Below are 18987 nucleotides of genomic sequence, written 5' to 3' on the forward strand. Positions count from 1 at the left end.
ACTATGGTTTACTGCAAGGGCTTGAGAATGAATTGCCTCAATTTCGGCTTCTTATCCAAGGTCCACCAATAACTGGTTGTATGAACTTGGGTAAGTTATTTGTCTTAATACAACCTACCTTATAGGGTTGTTCAGTGAGTGCACTAAGTATGGTAAAATTTCAAAGTGTTAATTATTATTCTTTCATTCAACCAGCCAACATTTACTGAGCTTGTGGTATGTCTGTCGGTAGGTATGTCAGGCAGATGAAATGCATAAATCATCTCAAGTCCTGGAAGGTATCCAAATAGCTTCTCAAATAGCTTTTAGAATCAGAGTTATCATTTTATAAAAATATCAAACACAATTTTTATCCAGGATGATTATTATACTTAAAATAATGGCATACAATTAGAATACCCCTTGAAGAAAAAAAGAAATGCAACTAGAATAAAAGTCTCTACTCAAAAACACTTACCTGTTATCTCAAATGCAGTGTCTCACTCTTTTCTTTTCCCTAGAAAAACGCAGAACTTTTTTGTCTTACCTGTTATCTTTTTCTTACTTATAAATGGGCCCATTAAGCCTAGATTTTAATTATGCTGGCTCTGTCCCTTACTTGCTATATAATCTTGGACAAAGTACTTAATGAACTTGTTTTCTCATTTACCTTGCACAGTTTTTATGAGAATGATATATACAAATACCTAGGACATAATAGGTCTCAACAAATGGTAACACCGTAGCTGAAACTTCAAATACTCCACTTGTAAGTCTAGAGGCAAATAACACAATTTGAAGATTATCGCTGTAAATCTGTCACGAGAACATATGGGCCTAAACTATGGTAGTGACCAGGGCCTATAAAGAAACGGATAAAAGGGAAACGTCTTAAGATTAACACAGGAAAGTTAACTGACTGCATATTGGGGATAGAGAAGAAACATAAGTTCATTCTGACTCCACTGTTTCCAGCCTGGATAACTGGAAGAATGGAAGTGCCTACTTGAGTTTCATGTTGCTTCTTGGATATTCGGATTTATAATTTTCATCAAATTTAGAAAAAAAATTTAGTCATTATCCCTTCAAATATTTTTTCTGTCCCTCCTTTTTCTCCTCCCCTTCTGGGCTCCGGTTATATGAACGTCACACAATTTGATATTGCCCCACATCTCCCATCAAGAAAAAACCTGGCATTCAGCTGTGAGGAGTGCAATTAGCAACAGCCTTTAGCTGTTCGTGCCTTCAGAATCTGCCTTGGGTTGAACCAAGTCTATATTCTTTCTAGGCAGTCCTCTGGCCGTTTCTGTCCAACATGGAACACTTCTAATGGACAGTCTGAACTGAAGCGCCCACGGGGTTGGCTGACTTCATCAGGGAGGCATGGCAGCCCGAGGCTATCTAAGTGAAACGGTCTGAAGGCTTTACTTATTCAGTCTTGCTCTCCCTCCCCTTTAGTCTTTCTCAGACATTACTGCCCAAAAAACCTCTTGCACTCCAAACCGCACGTCAACTGACAAAATTAGGACCAGGAGTTGTCCCAGAAAGTAGGCAGTAAGATGAGGTCTTTGGACCAGATTACTCACCACCCAATTGTCTGAGGACCCAGTCCTGAGGGTGTTTGAGGTATGGACTGTCCCTGGTACAAAGTGGCGACCCGACTGCTAATCTCCTGCAGTGGGAGAGAAGAAAAAGCTGACCAAACTCGGGATTTAATAGAGTTGCTAAGCTGCAGAGGTAATTTCATGCTAACCCAAGACAGATGTGTTCAAGGTCAGAGTCCTAGTTCACAAAACCTGGGACCCTGACGGATGGGGTGGGTGTCGCTGGTGATGAATGGTGGTGCATCCAACATTGGGGGTGGGTGCCCCCGATTATTTGGCTTCCCAGATTCCTCTGAACCCTCGGAGTCTGCAGACATGCCCCCTCTCATTAAGAACTAGCATTCTGCCTGTGTGGAAAGATACTGCAGAGCCCTCTCCCCTGTGAGGCAACAGAAATCTCCCTGAGGATATGCCCCCACCTCCTGTCCTGGCTGCCTACAGTTAAATTGCAGCAGGAACTAGCTATGGATATCCTAGGCTTGTTGGGAGGGGAAGAGAAGAAATCCTGAAGGCGGTTGAAGAATTAGGCACATGTACTGGCAGGGGCTGAAGGAGTGGGTACCATGGGTCCAGATTCTGAGAATGCTTGAGCCAAGGAACCAGAATATAAGACTGGGTAAAGAGGAAGGATTTATTAACTTAACGGTTACAGGACTACAGGATTACACCCAAAAAGTATCCTAGGAGATGGTACAAACTCATTGGGGGGCTCCTGGAAGACTCGAGAGTGGTGACCTTCACTGACTGAGGCTGAAATGCCTGAATTGCTATGGCAGATAGTGAAGGAATTTAAAACTTCAGGGAAATCAGCATGCTGGAGTGGATTTATTATGTAAAGGCAGAAGATCCACAGAGAATTATGTTCCAGAGGACACGTGTGTTCACCCTCAGAAATGCACTAGGAAGAGGGGAACAAGCATCACTAAGTTCACTGGTGGTCCTGCGCTGCTGGCCGGGGCTTATAGTAGGGAGGGCTAATGCTCAAAAGCCAGGGGTCTCAATTATCATACCAATTGGACAATCTGGGTGCAGTCCAGGGGACTGGACTCACAGAGTTGTGGATAACGTTAATAGAAGACGGCAACCACGGAGGCAGCCAATAAGATGTGTGTGTGTGTATGTGTGCGCGTGCATGTGTGTGTCTCCTCCTGCTTCCGGTGTGTTTTTTTCCCCCGTCAGTGGATTAGGGAAGCCCAGAATCACTATCCAGTGAGTTTCTCAGCCACCTAGGAGGTCGCTTTTTGCAGACCGGTTCTGGCTGTGGCATCCTCCCCTGAGCGTTTCTGCCACCCTCCAGGACAGTTTCTGCTAACTGACGCTAGTGAATTTCTCTCAGCCACCCTGTAGGCTCCAGCTTGGCCACCCCCTCCAGTGAGTTTCTCTGCCACTCAGTGGGGCAACTTCTTGTGGACCAGCTCAAGGCTGCCCACAGCTCCCAGTGTGTTTCTTTGACACTCAGCAGGCTGTTTAAAGCAGACCAGCACCCTCCAATGAGTTTCACAGCCACTGAATTGACTCCTCCTAATGACCAGCTCAGGTCTGTACTCTCTGGCAAAATTCTGCACTATCAGCAGGCGGAGTGTACCTATGGCAATTACAACTTCTTCAGTATGGCCTGAATCTCAGACTAGGGGGTAGGGAGCCCTAACCTGTTTAGTTTCTTCCTTGTTTATTCTCTCTCAATCCTAGAAATAGTAGCTGATTCCCGCATTTGCCATTCCTGTATTCCTTAGCATCTAACTTTCCCCTTCTAGTAGTTAACCAACTTTTACTGGTTGACAATGTTAATGGCATTATTGATATAATTCACATACTATAAAATTCACCACTTACAGCTATGTAATTCAGTGGGTTTTACTACATTCAGAATTGTGCAGTCATCACCACAATCTGTTAATAACATTCTCACCTCAAAAAGAAATTGTATATCCATAATCCACACTCTCCATTCTCCATCTTCCATCATAGTCAACCACTAATCTATTTTGTCTCTATAGATTTGCATACTCTTGACATTTCATATGAATGAAATTATACAATATGTGGCCCTTTGTGACTGGCTTCTTTCACTTAGCATATTTTCAAGGTTCACCCATGATATAGCGTATATCAGTACTCCATTTCTTCTTATTGCTGAATAATACATTATACAGATATACCATATTTTCTCTATCCATCTATTGATGAACATTTGTTTCCACCTTTTGGCTAGTGTGCTATCAACACTTGTGTACAAATTTTTGAGTGGAAATGTTTTTCATTTCTTTGGGGTATATATCTACAAGTGAAATTACTGCCAAATGGTAACAATATTTAACAGTTTGAGGGATGCCCAACTGTTTCCCAAATTGACTGCACCATTTTACAGTCTGACCTACAATGTATTCAAAGTTCCAGTGTCTCTACATACTTACCAGTACTTGTGATTGTCTGTCTTTTTTATTATACCCATCCTAAAGGATATGAAGTAGTATCTCATTGTGGTTTTCATTTGCATTTCCCTAATGGCTAAAGATATTAAGCATCTTTTCATGTGGTTATTACTCATTTGTATATCTTCTTTGGAGAAATGTATTTAAATACTTTGAACATTTTTAATTAGGTTGAGTTGTAATAATTTTTATATATTCTGGATACAATTCCTATATCAAATATATGATTTGAAGATATTTTCTCCCATTCTGTGGGTTTTTTTTCACTTTGAGTTCTTCAAAATACAAGTTTTTTCATTTTAATAAATTCCAACGTATTTACTGTTTTTTTGCTTGTGCTCTTGGTGTCTTAATGAATTGTTCTCTAATTCAAGGTCACAAAAATATACACCTATGTTTCTTTCTAATATTTTTATAGTTTTGTCTCTAACATTTAGGTATTTGATCCATTTTAAGTTAATCTTATGCCTGGTGTGAGGTAGGTGTCCAAATGTATTCGTTTGCACACAAATATTCAGTTGACCCAGCAGTATTTGTTAAAAGACTATAGTTTCCACATTGAATTTGGCATTCTGGTCAAAAATTAATTGATCATAAATACATGGATTTATTTCTGTATTCTCTGTATGTCTATTCTATGTCAGTACCACACACTGTTTTGATTACCATAGATTTGTGGTAAGTTTTGAAATGAGAAAGTATTAGTTTTTCAATTTTATTCTTCTTTTCAAAATTGTTTTGGCTTTTCTGGATCCCTTGCCTTTCCATATAAAGTTTAGACTCAGCTTGTCAATTTCTGGAGGAAAAAAAAGTAGCCAGAATTTTGACAGAAATTGCTTTGACTCTTGGATCAATTTGGGTAGTATGGTCATCTTGACAACATTGTTTTCTGATCCATGAACATGGAATGTCTCTACATTTATTTAGGTTTTCTTTAATTTCCTTCAACAATGATTTTTAGTTTTTGTGTAAAAGTCTTGCATTTCTTTTGTCAAATTTATTCCTAACTATTTTATCCCTTTAGATCCATTGTAAATTGATTCTTTTTCTTTATTTCATTTTAGGACAGTTCATTGCAAATGTATAGAATTGATTTTTCTATTGATCTTGTATTCTGCATTCTTGCTGATTTCATTTTAGTTATAAAAGCTTTTTTTAGTGAATTCCTTAGGATTTTCTACATACAAGATCATGTCATCTAAAAATAAAGATATTTTAAATTCTTCCTTTCCCACCTGAATGCCTTTTGTTTCTTTTATTTGTCTAGTTGCCATGATTAGAATCACCTGTACAATATTTAATAGAAGCAATGAAAGTGAACATCCTTTCTTATTCCTGATCTTAAAGAAAAAGTTTTCAGTCTTTCACCTTTAAGTTTGACGTTGGCCATACCACTGAAAATAAAAGTCCCCATTCCTGGTAACAGAACACACCTCACTGACAAAGAATTGTAATTATTTGTTTTGACCAGTCTGGTAACTTTCTAGCAGACAGGTTTTTGCCTGACTTGAAGCTGGCCCAGAGCTAAAGCTGCCACCTAGGGTCAATGCTGAAAACATTAACAGGCAAATATTTTAGTCGCTGCTGCCTGAGATGATAGATAACATTTAAGGCAAGCAACAGACTAACCTAAAAGCTAGGGAGGAAAGACTGGGGCATGAGTTGTCCGAAAGGGCTTTTTAAAGCTCCAACATATTCCTGAGAATCTAGAAGGCCACATGCATGCCAGGGCTGTGTGTGTGCTAAGGAAAGACTCGAGAAGGCCATAAGCTCTCATCTCCTCTGACCTGGAGGCTCTGAAGTAGGAAGTGAAGGCTAAGGCAGAGTTGTAAACTACCTGGCTGAGTGTTGAATGTGCACCACAAAAACACAAACAGAGTCCCTTGGCAAAGACTAGGAGATTCTTTTCATTTATGGTGTTTAAGGAAATCCCTATCCAGTTATTAGCTAACCATTAAGCTAAATTAATCGACTTCTGTGGCCACACATGACAAAGACTAGAGACTGAAAAAAACTAACTCAGAAAGGTTACTAACAAACAAACAAACAACTACAACAAGCAGCAACAACAAACTCTGGGTTAGGGAGTAGGGGGAGAGGTAGATAATCTGATTTTCATAGTTGCCACATTATAATATTTGAAATGTCCTCTTTTCAACAAAAAAATTACAAGGCATGCAAAGAAAGAGCAAAGTACTGCCCATACATGGGGGCCGGGAGAGGGGAAGCAATCAATAGAAATCCTGAGAAAGCTCCAGTATTGGATTTTCTAAACAAAGATTTTAATTTAGCTATTTTAAATATGGTCAAAGAGCTAAAGGAACCCAAGTTTAAAGAACAGTGGGAAAGTAAGAGAATGATGTCTCAACCAATTACAGAATTTAAATAAATAGAAGTTATGAAAAGAACTTTTAATTCTAGAACTTTCTATTATAGAGTTGAAAAGTACAATAACTGAAATGAAAAAAATTCACTAGAGGGGCTCAGCAACATATTTGATCAGGCAGAAGAAAAACCATGAACTTAAAGATAGGTCAGTTGACATTGTCCAGTTTGAAGAACAGAAAGAAAAAAAATGAAGAGAAATAAACAGAGCCTCAGAGACCTGTGGGACACCATCAAGCATAACACCATATATATAATGCAAGTCTTGGATGGAGAGAAGAAAAAGAAAGCATCAGAAAGAATATCTGAAGAAATAATAACCAAAAACTTCCCAAATTTCATGAAAAACATTAATCTACCAACCCACAAAGCTCTAAGAACTACAAGTAAGATAAAATCAAAGATAAACACACCTGACATATTATAATCAAAGTATTGAAAAGACGGAGAATCTGAAAGAAGCCAGAGAGAAGTGAGTCACCACATACCAAAGGACCTCAATAAGATTAACAGCTGATTTCTCATCAGAAACCATGGAGGCCAGAAGGCAGTGAGAAGACATAGCCAAAGTGCTGAATGGAAAAAAAAAATGCCAATCAAGAATTCTCTGTTCAGAAAAACTATCCTTCAAAAACAAAGGAAAAATTAAGACATTCCCAGATAATTCCCAGCAGACCTGTCTCACACACACACACACACACACACACACACACACACACACACACACACACACAATACAGGGAGTGCTTCAGGATGAAAGGACACTAGATAATGACTCAAACCTACACAAAGAAATACAAAATAAAGGTAAATATAAACACCAGCATAGGTAACTATAAAAGACAGAGGAGATGTATTTTTTATTTGTAACTCCCTTCCCATTCTAATTTAAAAGACAAATACATAAAGCAATAATTATAAATCTGTGCTGACAGGCACACAATTTATAGATATAATTTGTGACAATAAAGTGTGTGTGGGGGAGAAAGAAGCTGTATAGGGCAAAAATTTTATTATTGAAATTGATATTAATCCAAACTAGATGAAATAGATCAGCTCTATGACCTCTTCTAATAAAAATTCTGTATTTCCTTTGTCTATTTTTAATTTTTTCATTTGTGATTTTGGTGTCACATCTAAGAAGGCTTTGCCTAAAGAAAAGTCACAACTATTTACCTGTATATTTTCTCCTACAAATTTTATAGTTTTTGCTAACATTTTGGTTTGTGATTCATTTTGAGTTAATTTTTGTGTAATGTGAGGAAGATTGCTTTTCTCTATTCTTTTGTCTGTGCTTCAGATTTCATATTCTCTACCAATCTATCGTCAGGTTTGCTGATTACCAGTTCAAATCTGTTGAGCCTTTCTTTAGTAAAATTTTCACTTTGGTTAGTGTACTTTTCAACTTCAGGATTTTCATTTGGTTCTTTTTAAAAATAATTTTATTTGTATTTTCTGTTTGATGATACATTGTCAGCATGCTTTCTTTTCTTTAAATCTGGTTTCCTTCAGGTCTTTCAACAGATATATAATAGCTGCTTAACATTTACGAGTATACTATATCTGGAACCCCTTAAAGGAAGTTTCTATTACCTTTTTCCTGTGTCACACCTTCCTGTTTTGTTTTTAATCTCTCATAATTTTGTGTTGAAAACTGAACATTTTAGGTAACATATTGTAGGGTCTCTGCATACTGGTCCTCCTCCCTAACTCTGCACTTGTTTTTATTTAGTGAAAGTTGGATTAATCTACCAAGTCCATTTCCCCTCAGTGTGCAGCCTCTGATGTTACCATTCAACATTTTCCCCCTTCATTTTTATGTTTAAGCCTGACTTCCTAGGGGTTGCTTCTGAGTCAGCACCATTTAGTGATCAGCCACTGATTGAGCATAGGTTAAGCCCCCCGAATCAGAGATTGACACCCTTTATCACTGGGTCTGTATATGGCTTGGAGACTGCTTTCCCTGTCTAGGGTTTACAAGTTTTGCCCTGCCAGGGACGTGTAGCTCAGAAGTTCCCTCTCCGGCTGCTTCTATGTGGTTGCAGCATTGAGCATACACACATTCTTTCTGATCACAAGGAATGTCTGTGGTTTTATCCATTCGTTGTCTCTCCCTGATCTTATCTTTAAGCTTCTGGCTGATATTTATTGGTACCGTGTTTCCCCAAAAATAAGACCTAGCCAGACCATCAGCTCTAATGCGTCTTTTGGAGCAAAAATTAAGACCTGGTCTTATTTTACTATAACCGGATCTAATATTAATTTTTGCTCCAAAAAACGCATTGCTGATGGTCCAGTTAAGTCTTATTTTCGGGGAAACATGGTATCACCAGCAACCGTTAGCCTCCACTATTTGCTAGCTAATTGCTCTATTGTTTTCAAAATACTCTGGGGTATAAATTGTTCCAGTCTGTTCCAGATAGTTAGGCCCCTTGTAGTAGGCAGAGTATTTATTGTCAAGTCTTTGAAACTCACTCCACCTCTCCCCTGAACAGAATCTCTCTGCCTTTGTGCTGTGGAGCAGGTTGCAGGGATGGGAGTGAGGGTATGGAACGTTGGGAAACTGGCTCTTCACTGAATGTGACCTCAGATCCTCCCTGCAGCACAGCTGTGTTGGAGGCTGGGGAGGGCACAAGGGAGAATCTGCTGTCACCTCCCAGTATGGATCTATAGCCCAGAACCAGGGAGGATGCAATCTGCTAATTACACCAGCTGCTAAATATATATTGAATAGCACTTCTGTCCAGGAAAGCTGGGAGATGTAAACTGCCACTTGGCTGCCAAATCCACCCAGGCAGGTCTCTTGTGACAGAGCTGTGTGGGAAAGGGGGACTGTACCATTCACTAGCTGTCCTGCCTTGATTCTCTATATTGCAGGAGTTGGGAGTACAGTAATAGCCACCACTAACCAGCTGCCACCACCCAGTCCATATAAGCTTGCTATGGGACACAGGTGTAAAAAATGAGATCTACCAGATGGGTATATTTAATCTAACACCCAAATACTGTGTTATCTATCTCCCAGTTAGGTTTTGTGGTTTTTCTTTTGGCAGCTTCACTTTTATTATTTTGTGACTCTTATAAATGGGTCTTTTTATTGTTTCCCAAATAATTATTGTTAAGTGTTCAGGAAAGCTAATTTTCAGCATACTCCTTTGGATTTTCAAAATATTGAAATCAAGTCATCTGCAAATAGTACATTGGTCTCTCCAAGTTTTTCATTTTGCTATCCTGTCCTTTTATATCAGCATAAAATAACAGATAACAGGTATCTGTGTTTCATTCCTTAATTGAAGGCAGCAATTTGAGTTTCAACCTAAACATAACCTCAATTTTGAAGGGTTCTAAAGTATTAAGGAAGAATTCTTTTTAACATATTATAACTGTCTTTACCAGGAATGAGTATTTTTTTGTAAGTACATTCTTGGGATTGACTAAAATCATGATTTTTAAAATTGATGGACATTATGTTAACATTCTTCCGACATTATTTACGCCAAAGTTTACAGTCGTAATGACGTTCACTTTGTAAAGAAAGATTCTTAAATTCTGGGTATTTATTAATAGAAGACCTATTAGAAAGAGAACTAGTCAAACAATAATTCAAGTAAGACTTTGTCAAACACCTTTCCCAAGATACTACTTTTCAATTGTCCAGTTATTAAGGGAAGCATACTTGAATCAATGAACACTAAAATCAACCAAGCTGATTCTATTTCAACTCTCCATTATAGGGAACGTTTTCTGCTAAACAATGCCACACTCTTAACTAGCAACAAACAATGCCCTAAAAATCCCCCCAGCAAGTTTCACTAGATGAGATCCTCAATAAAGTCAAGAGCTTTGCTGAAAACAAGGATCCTAACAAATTGCTATGACAAGGAACAGAGCAATACCCCAGCAAAAATGGGACATATCCTAAGTAAGCAGATTTCAGTGGTGAAAAGCACTTATCTGTAATAGTAATAATAATAATAATAATAATAATAATAATAATAATAATAATAAATCAGGAATTAGCTGTATGGAATACAATATTCTGCTTTCAGCTTACTTCCATTCTCCCCCACCCCAAGAATTCCTATGCATTTTCTTAAGAGCTATTCAAATCACGAGAACTAGTATCTATTTCTCATGTAACCTGAACATAAATTCTCACAGTAATGTTAATCCCTCCATAATTTGCATCACCCTTAGCACACAAATGACCTATCTACTTTACCCAGTCATCATTTTTATTATATTTACATTTTCTTCACTTTCAAAATAAAACACATCTAAGATGGTAACTGTCATGCAGGGTGTCATGCAGGGTCTCTGGTCCTGCTCCCCACATGAGAACGCAGGACATGGTGAGGCCAAAAAGGAACACCCACGGAGCCATAGATAGGGGAGTCACACCACGATATTCTCGCTAGCGGCTGGGTTGGAGACACAGGAAGCAGGAGCCACACGACCGGCAACCCGCCATCCGCTTCTCTGCCAACCAACCTCACTTGCTACCTGCAATCCACCCTGCTAACTGAAATCTGCCTCTCTGCAATCCACAACCCACAATCCCCCCTTGCTAGCCTAGCCAAGGCAATTATATCAGTGGCTAATGGCTAACAGGTAACAGCTCATGGCCAACTAGTCACAGCTGATGGTCATCTACTACCGGAGCCAGCACCTTTCCACGTGAGGCCGAGAGCCTGGAAACTGCTCTCTGGGACTGTCCTCACAGTAACTTTATACACATACATTTCAGTTTTTAAACTTTGTAACTTTTACACAGCTGGTGTACATCACAAGACTCAAACATGTTTTTAATAAAAATCCCACTTTAAGAGAATTTTGAGACAGTAAAGGTCAATAAACTAGTGGGCTAAATTTGGCCCACTGCCTACTTTTAAAAATGAATTTTTAAAAAAAACACAGGCACTCCTTCATTAATGAATTATTTATGGCTGTTTCTGCATTATGACAGACATTAGTTATGATAGACTTAAATGGACTACAAAGCCTGTTATTTACTATCTGACCCTTTACCGAATAACCTCACTGACCCTTTAAAACCAAAATTTTTCATAAAAAAACCATTACGTTTCGATCTGTTATTGTTTAGTAAGATAAAAAGGTAAACTCTTTAAAAATTAAACCAATTTTTAAGTGAATGCCAAATAGTGAAGCCTATTTCAATGGAGATAGACAAATAGGGAAAAATGAAACAAATTCCTAACCTAGAAATTGAATTGCAGAAATAAAACTAACTCTTCCAGTTGTAAAAAGTACCTCAAACTACTGAGTATCGTATTTTTGGAAAGCCATCTTTAACTCCATTTCAGCTGAGAGAAAAGAAAGGATAAAGGGTTTTGTTTTCGGATTTTCTGCTCTGGCAATAAAACAACTCCAAGCAGGTTTGCCTCCTTCAGAATAACCTAAGTTAACAAAGTCAGAAAAAGTACTAACTAGAGTTATCTGGGGCACGAAGTAATTTTTAAATGGCTTTTAAAACTTTAAGGCAAAAAGTGTATATGTCAACATTATTTTGTTCTGAAATGGCTATACTGAAATGTATTTTTATAATGTTGCAAACATTGATTGGCAAGGTAAGTTCCTTCTCTCTTCTCTATTCACAGAAGACAATGCATCATAATAGATCAATCAATAACAGAGTATTTCAATTTTATTGCTGTTAGGGTACTGAAGAGCAGAAGGCTCTCTATGGTTTCCTTGCCAACACAACCATAGTAAAATTATGGTAAATGTTACCCTTCTCAAACAAAATTTCTCCTGTGATTTTTTTGGGGGCAAAAATTTCCACTTTATTTTGCATAGTTCTCTAGAATTTAAAAAAAATTTTTAAAAAAACCTTTGAAATCTTAAGTAATTCCCATTAGAATAAAATTCCCATTCAATTTTAGCACAGTAAAAAAAATATTGTGTAAACACAAAACTTAAGATAAATTTAATTGAAAACATTCATTACAGAAATTAACAATGCTTGCCATTCTTTAAACACCATATACATTATTAATATATACTGTATATTTCCAATCAACTTCATTCTTAGGCTCAATTTTAGAAACACAATTGTAACAGGTTTTATACAAAAAAAATACTTCACTAAGAAAGTAGACAAACTGCACAAAACTGCACAGTACATGTATAATGTGCATAGCAAGATAGCTTGAAGCATCTATGTATGGCTTTCTTTAAAATAAAACTATTGGGGAAATGGTCCCATTTGGGACCTACTGTTACAGTTGACATATGTAAACTGTTTCACATCTTTTAGGCACTTTGCTAACAATAGTGTTCAATCCCTGAAAAATGAATTTACCCCCCCCCAAAAAAAAATTCTACTTCTGAAATAAAAACCAAGAAAATAACATGGGTAAAGTCTTACATAGTCCTTTTAAATTAAACAACCAGTTTTATTAGTGCATGCACAGAACTAAATTGAAAAAAAAATAAACTTTATGTCAAAAACTTTCTGTGCAAAATTTACATAACAAACTGAAAGGTACAAAAATATGTACAGGTTTAAATTCTTTGTTATATACAGAAAAGAAGCCCTGAAGTTTTCAATGAAAATGTCATTAACACTTGTAGTAACATGTAACAAAAAATTATATAGTATGTAATTCTGCAATACAACAAGAACTGTATTATCCAATGATCCAACAAAATTCGATCCAAACTTAAAGGTGAAAAGTTTAATGATTCTCTTGTCATGAAAACATCCATTTTAAAACTATTCCTCTGTCCGGCACGTCCCTTAGGAATCTGTCCTGAAGTTTTATTCACTACCTACCACTGAGTCCACTATTAATGCTTCTTTATTTTCAACAATCAGTAAATAATCTGCTTTGGGTTGTCAGTCATACCGAAAAGTTGCTAACTAAAACAGTTTGTCCCAATGTGGACATGTTCAGACATAATAAAAACAGGTGAAAATGATGTGCTTTGCCAATCTTGCTTCAAAATATTGTTTCTGTAGAATAATTTTTATTTTTCGAGAAAAACCATTGTCTTGGAAGTGCTTCTATATTCCACTCTTTTTAAAGGGATGGCAACCAAGAAAAATTGGCCATTTGGTTTACGGGGGACAATTTAAATCAAATAAGCCTAGTTCTATGCAAGGGGATAGAACTCACTGGAGAACATAATCAAATTCAGAAATGTTGAAGTTCTTTAATTGGACTTCAATCTAAACCAAGAGAGTTTAATTCTCCTTTAAAGGCTACCCATCTACTGCAATTCTTGCCACAGCCATTCAGAAAACGACAATTACCTTGGGAGGGTATCCCAATCTCTGACATGGGACACAGCTTATGAGGAAAAAAAAGATTTACGTGTCAAAAACTTTTCAAGCATCATGAGGTGTAACTGTAGTGAATTAAGTGTATTCTCAAAGGAATCTATACCCTTCAAAAGAACTGTATTTAGCAGACGCAGAGTAAGTTCTTAGTACATCTTCATAAATGATGAGAACCTCCTTCAAATCCATGGTGAAAGAGCTCTCCATCTTCAGAGGAGCTATACTTATCAGATACATACAAGGCTGGTGAAAGAAGAGAAGGAATGGGGCTATCCCTCTACTAAGTCACTAAAGAACTAAATTAGAAAACTGTTTTATCAAAATTTTCTTTAGCCCTAACTTCCCAAGAACATGTTTTAAAAAAATCAAATCAAGGTACATCTGTGCTGTGATGAATTTCTTTCAAAACTGACGTGTGCAGTGACAGTCTTTTCAAATATCACACACAAACTTTTTCTGTCCTATGGAAATATAACCAACTTTTAAATGTTTAATTTCAGTTACTATACTGAAGTAGAAAATGTCTGACTTAAGGTAATCCAATCCGCTCTTTTCTTCTAATACTTTTCATTGGGAGTTACGGTAAATTATTCTAATGTATTCCAATCACGAGTAGCCTCCATTAAATGTCTCTGCCCATGACCAGCCCAAGCATCCTGATTGTCAAATACTCTACCACAAAACCAGCAGTTAAATTTAGCCTTCAGAACATTTTCAGAGGTAGTTTTCACTATCTGGTAATTGTTTTTGCTTGTCTTTTTGAGTGTTAATTTTAGCACAAATCTTTCTTTTACAGAACTAACAGGTTTAAATGTTTTGTGCCTCTTGGAAAAGTCACCGTAAGTTGTGTTAAGAGGGTTACAACAAACGGGTGTCAGTAAAGCATCGATAGTTCTTTTAGACAATGAAACCTTAAGTACACGTCCATTAAATTTAGAAATAGTTTTCATTACATTTACTACTTCTGGTGCATCTGCATCAGGGTGATTCAACACCACAACTGGTTGGTTTCTCCGCGGACATTTCACAAGCTGTTTGGAACTAAACGGGAAAAGTCGCAAAGTTCTAACTGAATCTTTTGAAAGCCTAGGTCTGCTAAATCCAAATGATTCGTTGACATCTTCAGGTTTAGCCTTTTCTTTACACTTTCTATGTAATGTTGCTTTTTTTCTTGGAGGTTCTTGGTAACCATCCCTACACTTTCGTTTACAGCTTCTGTTTCTAGATACAAAGGCAGTTTCAGAATCTTTACTTCTTACATGAGTTTTTATTCTTGTAAAATTTTTTTTGGAAGTCTTTTTTTTATTAAAGCTTCTCTCAATTGTACAATTTGTCTTACACCTCAATACCCTAGCCTCTGAACCGTCAGTGATACGTATCGGTTCATCAGAAGAATCTGGGCACGTTGCAGTAGAGGTTATCACAATTTCATTTGCTGGCATCGTATCATCTAGTAAGAAGGGTAAGGCATCTCTAGAAGATTCTGGCTCTTTCCGCTCTGCTCCTGCAATCTGATTAGATGGCACATTGTCCTTCTGCAATGAGGATGCAAAGTTGCTTACTGACAGATTAGCGGCAGTCACATTTAAAACAGGGTTTAAAATTTTCAGCAATATTTTCTGTGGTGTTCCTTCAGGTTTCTTTGGCTGTATATTTTGATAATAAGTACTATTTTGAACTAATTTAGGCTTAAGCAGCTCCGTTTTATTTGGCATCACACACTTTAAAAAAACCGCTTGTTTGCCATCAGGCAAGAGGGTATAAAGAGGTGGTTTTGGAAAAATCTCGTTCTGCTGTTTTGCTGAATCCAAGATATTCGACTTAGTGCCCTGATGCTCAGATATTGTATTAGGAGTAGGAACAGCTTTCACGGAAGAACTTGCTGACGTTTTAATAATGTAAGGGCTCTTTAATGGCGAAGTATTTTCTGAGTTACTTTTCGTGCTCAAACAACTGCCAATGCTGGAACAAAGTGCAGGTGTCAGACAATTATTGCTTGGTTCTACCTTTAAAAAAGGTGTTTTGCAAGTCTCTCTAGTTGTAGTTCCACAAGCTGTAGCACTCTCAGTTTTGACAGTGTTAACACCTTCAAATTTCCCATTATTAAATGCTAAAATCATCCCAGGCTTCTTGTTTAAAAAAAGACAAGCAGGCACACCTTGAGTATTAACCAGTGGTGGTCCTGAAACAACATGTAATCCAGGCCTGTTAGCAAGCTGCAATGGTACAAAAAAGCCTTTTGGAGTCTGAACAAATAGAGCTTTTTTTGGTTCTAAATTTACAAGTGGACTCTGCATGTAGAAAGAACTTAAATTTTGTGTAGTGGCTCGGAGTTTGTCTTTTACGAGCTGCTGTGTTATTATTGCATCTGACTGAGTCTTAAGCAGTGTGCCAATACCTGAAATTCTAGGAGTCTTGTCTGAATCTCTGACGTCTTGTGACACTGACAGCATTTGTGCTTCTTTGCCACTACATTTGAAATTCAGATCATTTGTAGGCACATTAATCCCCATACTGCCAGATGGAATTGAGAAGATGTCTTGTATTTTGAAGTCTTTTGAAGATTCAACAATTCTGTCTTCTCCTTCATGTTTCTGAAATGACTGATCACAACGAAGCGGCAGGCCTTTATCTGGAGTGTTACTAGAGTCTTGTTTTACATCAGGTTTTATTTTTAATATGTCTTGAAGTAACTGATTTATTTCAGGTGGCAAAAATTTTGAAGCCTGTTCGCTCTGGAGAGAGAATACAGATGTGATTCGAGGCATCATAGGTGACTCGACACTGGAAATGTCATTCCATTTAGATGTTTCAGTCATGCTCTCTAAATGATTTTCATTCGTGTATAGGATCTGTTCATCAATGTTTTGTCCTTTTTCTAAAATACACTGGTCTTCAGTTTCAGCTTGAATTTTTAAAGTTTCATCTTTAGTATTTAAAAGGCTAATAGATGCTAACAGGCTATCTGGGTTTGAGCTCTCCTTCTTCACTAGTGATAAAACTGATTCACTTATTGGATGTTGAACAGCTGTCTTGCTTGATGAAGATTCTCTTTGAGGGCTTTCACACGTTGTTCCTGAGAACCTACGACGTTTATTAGAATTAGTCGCTTTTGAGTAATTATGAAAAGGTAATGATCCTTGGTTGGACGATTCAATGGGTGACTCAGCATTGACATAATTAATGCAATAGTTATGCATCTCTTCACTGTTGTATGCATTTGGTTTGGTAGCACAGTTGACTTTATCTGGACTTTTAATGGCAGTACCTGATAGTTCAGGGTGACTCTGAGTAATATGACTTCCCCATAAGTCAACATTATCTCTTGTTTCAAGTTTTGTGGTCAAATTCACTGATGTTGTAACTAATTCTGATGATGTTGGCAAAGAAGATACACTTTTTTCATCATCCACTGTTTGAAGTGTATTACTCGCTGGAGAGAGCAAAGCCATTTCTTTTTCTGAAGTTACTTTCCCTGCAAGTATAGGAGATGAACATGAAAATGGAGTAGTTGCTTTCATGTAAACTGTGTCATTTAACACAGTTGTTACTCTTGTTAAAAATCCAGTGGTGTCCAAAGTCTGGGACTGCAAATTAGTAGTACTATCCTTTGCAGCATCTGACTGTGAGCCTGGTGAATATAAACTCTGTTTATTGGTAGGCAACAATTTTATGACAATATGTTGTTTTCCATCCACCATCTTGAAGCCCATAAACTTAGCACTATAGTTAGCTGGAATTGTTATTCTATTATTTTTCACCAATAACACTGTAGGTCCTTGTACAGCAGTCTTCAAGAAACCTGAAGTAGAACTGGATCCCTCTTCACCTTTATTACAATGCCCAGTGGACAGAAGAGTTGGCTTTTCTGACTCTGACTCAGCAGGTTTATCATTATTCTCACAGTGTAGTCGTTCATCCTTTTCTTCATTTAAATGTTCTTGAATAAGATGGCTCCGGTCTTCAGACTTAGCCCGTGTTTTAGTCACCTTTTTAAGCACTTCAGTGTTTTTTTCTATACTTCGGTCACTTCCATTGTTGATTTTCTTACGTTTCCAGAATGTCTTCCTAGATGTGCCTATTTTGTATCTTTTCAGTATTAGCTTAAGTCCTACTGAAGTCTTTGCCATCCTTTTTTCATATTTGTCCTTTTCCAGTTTTTCTTTCGCATATAAATGTTCTTTGTGTAAAGTTATAACATGTCTTACAAGGTTCTCTCTCCTTGTGGCTCCATAGCTACAATATTGACAAGTGAAGGGAAATGTACCAGAATGAACATGAAGGTGCTTCTGAAGCTCTCCTTTGGTAAAACATATATGATGGCATTTACCACATTTATAATGGATTTCATTGTGTCTATGAATGTGCTGAACAAATGTGCCAACATCCAGGGTGGAGAATTTGCACTTTTCACATTGAAAACTACCATTTACACAATGTGTGGATACAAAATGTTTTGTCAGGTCTAATAAAGTATATACACTCTCATTGTTACAAATGTCACATTTTACTAAAGTGCTTCTATGGGTTCGTCTGTGTTGTTTAAATACCTGGAAGTCATTTGCTGAAAAACTGCACATTTCACAAGGATATGAAGGTAATTCACCATGGTGCCACATTTGAAAATGTTTCTGTAAATCATTTGGGCTATATAGAGTGCTATCTCGGCATTTTAAACAGTTGAAATTGAGTATTTTTGCAGACATTTTTATACCCTCTTCTTCAACTTTCTCAGACTTATGGAGCAACATACATTCCTCTACACAGCTTACAGTCTTTATACTGACAGATTTTCTTGCAGTCTGTGGTTTACACTGAAATAATTTTCTGTAATTGTCAACTTCATTCTTCAGTAAGACTTCATTTGGAATATTTATCTTCGGCAAATCAATTTTTGCATTTTTCAATTTATAATGAAAAGTACTTTCTGAAATTTTTGGGTTATGTACAGATCTGATAGAATCAACAATCTCATTTTTCACATCACAATCTTTTTTTAAAGTAGCTTGTTTTTCATCAAAAAATAACTGTTTCTGTTCAGATGGCATGATTTAACACAAAAATAAATAAATAAAAATCCCAATTTCTTTTTTTTTCTGAAAACTCTTGAAATTACTTGTAATTTAGACAGGAAACAATACTGTGCCGAGACATCTTCAAAATACCAGGATTTTTCCCACATTAACTCACCTAAAACCAAACAAAGAATTAAAATTTTCATCACAAAAGTATCAGTAAATTTAATATTTTTCAGTTCATTCTGACACAATGTAGGAATGTTGCT

General features: G+C 37.0%; 1 protein-coding gene across 3 annotated transcripts in view; it reads right to left on the reverse strand.

Annotated features, from left to right (window-relative positions):
• Positions 1-1565: 1565 nt before the first annotated feature.
• Positions 1566-18987, reverse strand: part of ZNF518A (zinc finger protein 518A) — a 34783-nt gene continuing 17361 nt past the window's right edge. Inside the window, exon 5 of one of the 3 annotated variants that reach the window (XR_013995031.1) lies at positions 1566-1651. Coding sequence is in view for 1 of the 3 variants with exons in the window: in XM_081075102.1 (XP_080931228.1) it covers positions 14291-18751 (4461 nt within the window). In the remaining 2 variants the exon portion in view is untranslated. Of the gene's footprint in view, positions 1652-12191; positions 18894-18987 lie in introns of those variants that run through there. The other 2 variants (XM_081075102.1, XR_013995032.1) reach the window with 2 other exon arrangements.

Source organism: Rhinolophus hipposideros (genome assembly GCF_964194185.1).
Source record: "Rhinolophus hipposideros genome assembly, chromosome: 15".
NCBI lineage: Eukaryota > Metazoa > Chordata > Mammalia > Chiroptera > Rhinolophidae > Rhinolophus > Rhinolophus hipposideros.